At 40.6% G+C, this 8122-nt stretch overlaps 1 protein-coding gene across 1 annotated transcript; it reads right to left on the reverse strand.

The window, feature by feature from the left end:
- Window positions 1–2344: 2344 nt before the first annotated feature.
- Window positions 2345–7593, reverse strand: LOC133526161 (membrane-bound alkaline phosphatase-like). Its single transcript, XM_061862647.1, has 5 exons — window positions 6522–7593; window positions 5340–5532; window positions 5051–5223; window positions 4259–4916; window positions 2345–4176 (listed from the first exon to the last, which is right to left on the reverse strand). The coding sequence occupies exons 1-5, from the start codon at window positions 6879–6881 to the stop codon at window positions 3914–3916; spliced, it is 1647 nt and encodes a 548-aa protein (XP_061718631.1). The 5' UTR covers window positions 6882–7593; the 3' UTR covers window positions 2345–3913.
- Window positions 7594–8122: the final 529 nt, after the last annotated feature.

The following is an 8122-nucleotide window of genomic DNA, read 5'->3' on the forward strand; positions in this document are numbered from 1 at the left end:
CCCCCCGTAATTTCTAAAATAACAGAATGAAAAATCTAAAAAAATATATGATATACATTGCCATGCAAACTACCACCGAAAATTGGTTTGAACGAGATCTAGTAAGTAATTTTTTTTAAATATCATAAGTTTAAAAAAAAAAAAATTTTTCATCAAATCCATACGTGGGGTTCTATGGATAGGTCTTCAAAAATGATATTTAGGTTTCCAATATCATTTTTTCCTAAACTGAATAGTTTGCGCGAGAGACACTTCCAAAGTGAAAAAAATTGTGTCCCCCCCCCCCCCTGTAACTTCTAAAATAACAATGAAAAATCTAAAAAAAATATATGATATACATTGCCATGCAAACTTCCACCGAAAATTGGTTTGAACGAGATCTAGTAAGTAGTTTTTTTTAATACGTCATAAAAATGAAAAAAAAAAAAAACAAGTAATAATGTCAGTCCATGACGCCCTGCTAGGGCACACAACATATAACTAATTAAATTAGGCCAAAACAAAACAAAAATATTAAAATTAAAATAATTAAAACAAAATAATTTAAATTAAAGTAGAAATAACACAAAAATCAATAAATGTATAAAATAAATCAAATCAATCATTAATTAAAACAAATTCAGTCAAAGTAAATTTAGTAACTATTGCAGTCCAATTACTTAAAATAAGATTCAATTATGTTTATAATAAATTATTATCATTTAGGAAATCTTTTACAGAGTAATAACATTTTTCTATTAATAAAGTTTCTAGCTTGTTTTTAAATACAGCGTGTCGAGGTTCTTGTTTAATGGAATTTGGGATCTTATTAGTAATTACGATACAATTGTAGTGTGGGCTATTTTTATACATTTGTAAATTGCATTTTGGGACCAAGAGTTTATTTCTGTACTGCTCTCTAGTTCTCTGCTTATCTTGCTTTACTTCGAATAAGTGGGGGTTTTCACGAACAAAGAGGGCACATTGTAGTATATAAATAGAGGGCAATGTCAATAATCCATACTGAAGTTGTTTCGCTTCGGTGCTACCCCCCCATAGCACAACACCATATCTGAGCCATGCGCATGCGTTTGCGTAGTACGCAGATAATGCACATTCAAAATTAGTATTTGATTTTAGTATATAAAGGGCATATATAAATTTTGACATTTTACTTTTAACTTGTTGAATATGTGCTTTCCAATTTACTCCGGAGTCTATTGTTATACCTAAAAGATTAATTTCCTGAACTTCCTGTACGTTACTAGAGTTTACATCTAGGTAAAGTTCTAAAGGCCTTTTTTGCACTGGTTTGAACTGTATAATTTTTGTTTTATTTAAGTTTATTTCCAAGTTATGGTCGCTAAGCCAATTTTTCACATTATTGAAAATATTTTTAAGGCGATCTTTGCATTCAATGCTATTGTTACAATGAAATAACAGTGACACATCGTCGGCAAACATTACGCAAGTTGTGTTGGTGTCTAGGATTTTTGGTAAGTCGTTAATGTAGGCTATCAACAAGAGACAAGAGACAAAAATGATATTTAGGTTCCTAATATAATTTTTTTCTAAACTGAATAGTTTGCGCGAGAGACTTATAAAGTGAAAAAATGTGTGTCCCCCCCCTGTAACTTCTAAAATAACAGAATGAAAAATCTAAAAAAAATATATGATATACATTACCATGCAAACTTCCACCGAAAATTGGTTTGAACGAGATCTAGTAAGTAGTTTTTTTAATACGTCATAAATGGTACGGAACCCTTCATGTGCGTGTCCGACTCGCACTTGGCCGCTTTTTAATTGTGTTGCTTTGTACGTAAGAAAAAATACCCCTTTAAAGTGGTATAGATTTTAATTATTACTAATCTGTTCCTCTACGGAACATTTTTTTTTAACGGAGTGGGAATGTGTTTACGCTCGGTGTGTTCACTCGCCGCTTCTTTCCCCTCTCCTGGCAAGAGGGGGGGGAGCCCATACTAAAGCACGCCTAGTAAGAGCATTGGTTTTCCCTAATTTTATGTACGGAGCAGAAACGTGGACAGTTACTCACCAGAGAGAGACAGAGGATAGACGCATTCGAAATGTGGTGCTGGAGGCGAATGCTTAGGATACTCTGGATGGCCCGGCGCACAAATGCGTCAATCCTCTTACAGCTGAGCATTAAAACACGTCTGCTAGATGGTCCGACCAACTTAAGAAGACCACCTCAGGTAACCTCCATCAAGCGGTGATGGCTACGGGAGATCGAGACCGATGGAGACAAATCAGAGGAGCTGCAAAACTAAGTGATCACGTTCCTCAGCAATGAGGGATCGACAAAAAAGAATAGGTAAGAAAACAATACAATTTGTATACAATATTCTTAGAAAATTCAATTTATTGATATTTTTCCTATTTTATAGGTATTAAAGTTCAGTCTGTTCTTATCATTAGAACAAAATACACAATATTTGGCAAAACTTGAAATCTTGTTTCGTTAAGTAATAATTTAATCGTTACTGACTTATACATAACCATCATGGTCACTCATGAACAGCTACAATAAATAGGTAAAATTCTTGACAGTTAATGGCATGTAAATATATAAACTAAAAAAGTTTATTTTTGCATATATAATTACACGTTTATTATTGTGTCTACAAAGTAATTTTCTTTTGGTTATGTCTTATATTGCAATAAGAAGCCTCTTGGATGCAATGAAAACAAGTTATACTTAATGGGAGTTCATTTCAACATAACAGGTGTTTTAAAGACGTGTCACGTGATAGACACTCAGAATAAAGCAAGGATTGAAATTATTCTTCACACTCCTAGATAGTTAGATTAAGCTATAATTGTTATGGTGGAATTAATAAACAATAATAGCAGGTCCATCCACACACCTACTCGTATTTACAGATTCGCACTCCTTTTCCTCACAAAAATGGAAGATTACTTACAATCTTCTTTGGGCAGCGGTTTAAAAAGGCATAAATGTCGCAGGCAAATTATAAGATTCCGCGCCTTTTAGAAACGGCGTTGTCATTTTACAAACGTGAAACGTGTTTGCAATTTTCCGTGGCATTTTGGTCGAATTAATTCTTTAATTTACTACGCGAGGCGCTGCACATCAAAACAATGAAAAATGCTAGAGGGTCCATCAAATCTGGAGTTCGTAGGACTAAATCGGGGCGTGGGGGGTGGGGAGGCTTCTGGATTCCAGCGTTGCGGAAACGCAGGTCTTCCGACCTCGCGTGACGAAGCACGGTCACTACACTCGGCTTCGCAGCTGCTCTCCTTCCGCGCCTCCGATTCGCTCTACATGATTCGGTTTTGGGTGAGCTTGAGGTTATGGTAACCTTGATTCCATAATCAATGGCATGGTGTAAAAGGTAATATAAATTTATAAAACAGCAAACCATGGTTAGCCTTAGACTACCATCACTGTTATGGTCCAGGGTTCGAATCCCGGTAAGCGCATTCAAGTCATGGATGTTTTCAATGTATTTAAGTATTTGTATATTATATATATCGTTGTCTGAGTAGCAACTACACAAACCTTCTTGGCTTATCGTGGGAGTTAGTCAATTTTTGTAAGAATGTTTACTCTGACACTCGGGCCGATTCGAATTTTAAGATACGACAAATATTAGGTGTTGATCTAGACCTAATATTTGACGTATATTAAAGTTTTCTTCAAACAAGAACGTCACTTTTAACACTGACAATCCATATCGTATCTAGACCTAATATTTGACGTATCTTAAAGTTTGAATCGGGCCGACAGCTGAGCGCACTAACAATTTGGCTTTGTCAATTTGTATATCATTTCACGTTTGTACAATGACGTCGCCGTTCGTAAAAGGCGGAATCTTACAATTGACTGCGACATATCTATTATAATATCAAGATGATTCATATAATTATTAAAATATCATATTCTTTAAAGCTAATAGAAGAGCGCGGCGACTACGGAGATTAGTAACGCAACTAAGGGCACGGAGAGCGTGGCGGAGCCGCTGCAGGCATCGCGACGCTCGGCGGCGGGGCCCAGGCACGCCGCGTGCGCCATGAGGTGCGGCAGCTGGCTCTGCTCGTACAGCCCCGTGAACAGGGCCTGCGCCGGCCCACGAGCGAACACCGCCACGTCGTCACCACCATGCGTCTCCGACTCGAGCGGTACCTCTGCGTGTGTTCGCCAAGCGACCGCCTCTAAAAGTTAGAAAAGAGATTTAATGAGTGCAGTTCAGACCGATGATAATATAAGTATGCCTAATGTAGATGAATGGCTTACGGAAGGTATAGTCACGCGTAACATCAGCGCGCTTTCCATCGACATGGTCGCGGTAACCGGGCCCGTTGGTATAGGAGAGCGTCATGTAGGGCACGTCGTCGTCTCCTATATCGTCAGAGATGCCGAGGATGTCGTTGCCGCGGCGTGAGTAGCCATTGTACGCCATGACGTGCGAATGATCCGCAGTGAGCACGAGCAGTGTATTTGCGGCCGGCAACAGCTCGTCGGCGCGCTGCACCGCGTCAGCTAACGCCAGCGTCTCGTCCAGTGCCAGGTGCGGCATGTTGTCGTGGTGGGCGTGGTCGATGCGGCCGCTCTCAACAAACAAGAAGAAACCGCGCGGGTTCTTCGACAGCACGCGGATGGCCGCCTCTGTCATCTCGGCCAGCGTGGGCTCGTCGTTGCCCGCCTGGCGTGCCTCCGCCGCGTACTGCATATGGCCACTTTCGAACAATCCCAGCAGGTAGTCGGGAGGGTTGCTTATAGCGTCGAGCAGCTCGGTGCGGTTCCAGACATAAGCGTGCGATTGTCCGGCCTCTTCACGCTGCGCTTGCCATTCCTCCACCAAATCGCGTCCGTCCCAGCGCCGGCCCCGTTGGCCCTCCTCATCGTTTGTAGTATTCGGCCGGAATTCGCGACGCCCACCGCCCAAAATTACCTGCAACAAAAAGTATTTATGTGTCAGCTTCGTCTACTCTACCTAACTCCTAGTAACTTTATATAAAAAAAAATGATGTAGAAGTTCTACATTTGCACGTTAACGATATTTAAAAAAAATGACGATATACTGACCTGAAACTTGTTGCCAGGTTGCGAGTTGATAAGCTGGTCGGCGATGTCGGGGCACTGTGCGGGGTCGTGCCCGGCGGCGCGGACCTGGCCGTCGTTCTCCCAGCTGCGGTCGGCAATGTTGGCATACGCGCCGGCCGGAGACGCGTGTGTGATGCGCGTTGTTGTCACTATGCCTGCAGAGTGACAAAAAATGTAAGTAATATTTTAAAGCAAATATGCAGGTAGTAACTCAACATTTTAATGCAAAATCATTTAATAAGATGTATGATCGCAAACACAATTGACTGACCGGCGCTGCGTCCGTCGGCGAGCGCCCAGGCGGCGATGGAGTCGACGTGCGTGGCGGTGTCGGCGGAGGCGGCGCAGTCGTAGCGCGGCACGGCCGCCGTCACTCCCAGCGTGCCGTAGTTGTTCTTCACGCCACACAGGTACGCCGTGGCCGTACACGCCGAGTCCGGGATCTGCTTGTCCACACAGTACGTCTGAAATTAGATAGCTTATTGTAAATTCAAACGTACATTTTGATATTTTTTGTTTATTTTACAATTACATATACACAATAACAGTTTAACCTTACGTGCTAATCAGTATTGTAATACTTAGGTTTAACATGCAGATAGGTGAGATAGGTATATATGTACATAATTAAGTGGCATTAAATTACAATAAATTACAAAGCTTCATAGCTTAATTACAATTGAGATAACAACAAATTAAAATAGATAAAAAAATGGGTACACGAGCAAAATGTCAGAAAATTATAATAAAATGTCAATTTACAGTATAAATGGAGCTTTTTGTCACGATATCTAAATGATGTCATCTTGCTATCATTCGCGCGTGTATTTCGTTCGATATATAAGCGCGAGTGAGACACATGATAATATATAGACATCATTTTGATGTCTTATTGTCACTATCGGCCCGATTCGAAGAATGATTAAGACACGTTTAAGATCTTGGAAAGTTCTTTAAAAGATCGATAACTAAACGACATGTCAATATTTGCGTTTATTTCGCTGTTATAATCAATAAGATCTATCTACGATATTTCTAACGTCAAAGTGACATTGGTTGCCCGAATCGAGCTGCTTCTGTCAATTATACGACGTACAAACGATATCTAAATGAGAACTTATCTTAACCAGAACTTATCGTTATTGTATTTCATTCTTCGAATTGGGCCGTTAGAACTGGCCTTACGGTACTGATTATGATTAAACTTCTTTATTTATGTGTCTAGATACTTTTCATATGCTGCGAAACAAGATGAAATATAAGGCGTTGTAAAGAAGTTTTATGCCAGCTGAGTTGTTGTAAATAATATGAACATCTTGGACCACCACCGCTGAATTTACTTGCTCTACTACTAAACCTGATAGTATAGTAGTACAAAGTAATTTTTTATATATATTTTTTTTTTAATTAGGTCACTGCAAGAAAACTATTACCATCCAAAGCAAAGACGAACCTTAGCAAGTCCAGTGACAGGAAAGTGCTCGTAGGAAAGTCGTTCCTCCTCGCCGGTGCGGCCGGCGCGCTGGCCGCGCAGCGTGCGCGCCGGCGCCAGCGTTGGCACCGACAGCCCGTCACCCAGGAACATAATCACATTTTTCGCCACGTCGTCATAAGTGGGTTCCGTCAGCCGCTCGTCGATGGCGGCGAACGCCTCCGAGTACCAGTAGGCCGCGCCACGTTCGGCCGCGTCCGGCGTGGCGGCGCGCGAGCTCCCGGCGGCGGCGGGGCGCGCGGCGCGCTCCGGGTGGTAGCGGTCGGCGCGCGCCGGCAGCAGCAGCGCCAGCGACAGCACCAGCAGCGAGGGACGCATCATGCAAGGTGCTAGCAAGATGGAAGAATACACGCGCAGCAGCGGTAGTTTTGATACTGCATGTTTCGACGAGACTAATTGCTTAAATTACCGGTTGCATATCTAATCAATTCAAGCTGTCCATACTGATGATTAAACATAATATATGATGATAATTGTGTGACATATGGGGGCACGGCAGTGCCCCAGCCAAGATAAAGAAGAGAGAAGCGAAGCGCAAAGGCACTACCTACCTTTTCTCGAAGCGCATTGTCGTTTTTTTGAGCCCTCATAACTTGTGTTTGGATTATACCAGACACAAAATTTTCACATTAAAAACATTGCCTTTTTTTTTTATTCCGCTACCTAAAGGTTGTCTGGAAGAGATCGCTTTTTAGCGATAAGACCGCCTGTTGTTTACCTCTACTTTATGTGTTGTATTATTTGTACTGTTTCTGTATTGAGGTGTGCAATAAAGTGTATTTGAATTGTATTGTATTGTATTTCCATGTAAAATTTTGATAAGACGAAACCATAAGGCTCGCACTGTAGAACCAAGCTAATAATTCTACAAGCACTAACTTCACAAACTCTACACCTTAGTCAAAATATGTGGCTTGGCCGTTTTGTCACCACGCCCAAATTGGAAGTCGTGGAAATCAAGGGGAGAGGCTTTTGCCTAGCAGTGGGACCCTCAAATAGGCCAATAACAAAACAACTCAAAGAAATAAATCATAACTATAGAAATAGTTATGATTTATTCAACCATCAACGTTATTCAACCATTTTTGAATTATTAAATTAAGTTTTTAATTTAAATTTCAACAAATTATCATTCCATGTATTTTAATTTAATTTGCAGTAGCAGCACCATCAGCTGCCTCTGCCTCTACTGGCCAATTGTTTGTCATACGTAATTAGGTATTGTTGCTACCTCAATGGCTTCCTTGCCACACAAAAAACAATATTATATTTAAGACAATTGTAAAAACGTTAAACTGAAATTCCCATATAAAACATGCAGTGTCACGGTTTTGAAGAAGTACCTATTGTATAATAAAAAAGAATATATTGTATAATAATAATATGTATAAGACAATGTGTTTGTCCACGTACAGTCGAGCCGTTGAACACATATAATACGATGAATTTTATCGACAAATCACCCCCCATACCTATGTTCATTTTCAACCATTTTAAAACTGCACCCTTCAAAGTTTTATGCTCCCAAACACGACTGCACATAGTTAAAGTACCATTATCTG

The sequence above is a fragment of the Cydia pomonella genome, chromosome 16 (genome assembly GCF_033807575.1).
Source record: "Cydia pomonella isolate Wapato2018A chromosome 16, ilCydPomo1, whole genome shotgun sequence".
Classification (NCBI taxonomy): domain Eukaryota; kingdom Metazoa; phylum Arthropoda; class Insecta; order Lepidoptera; family Tortricidae; genus Cydia; species Cydia pomonella.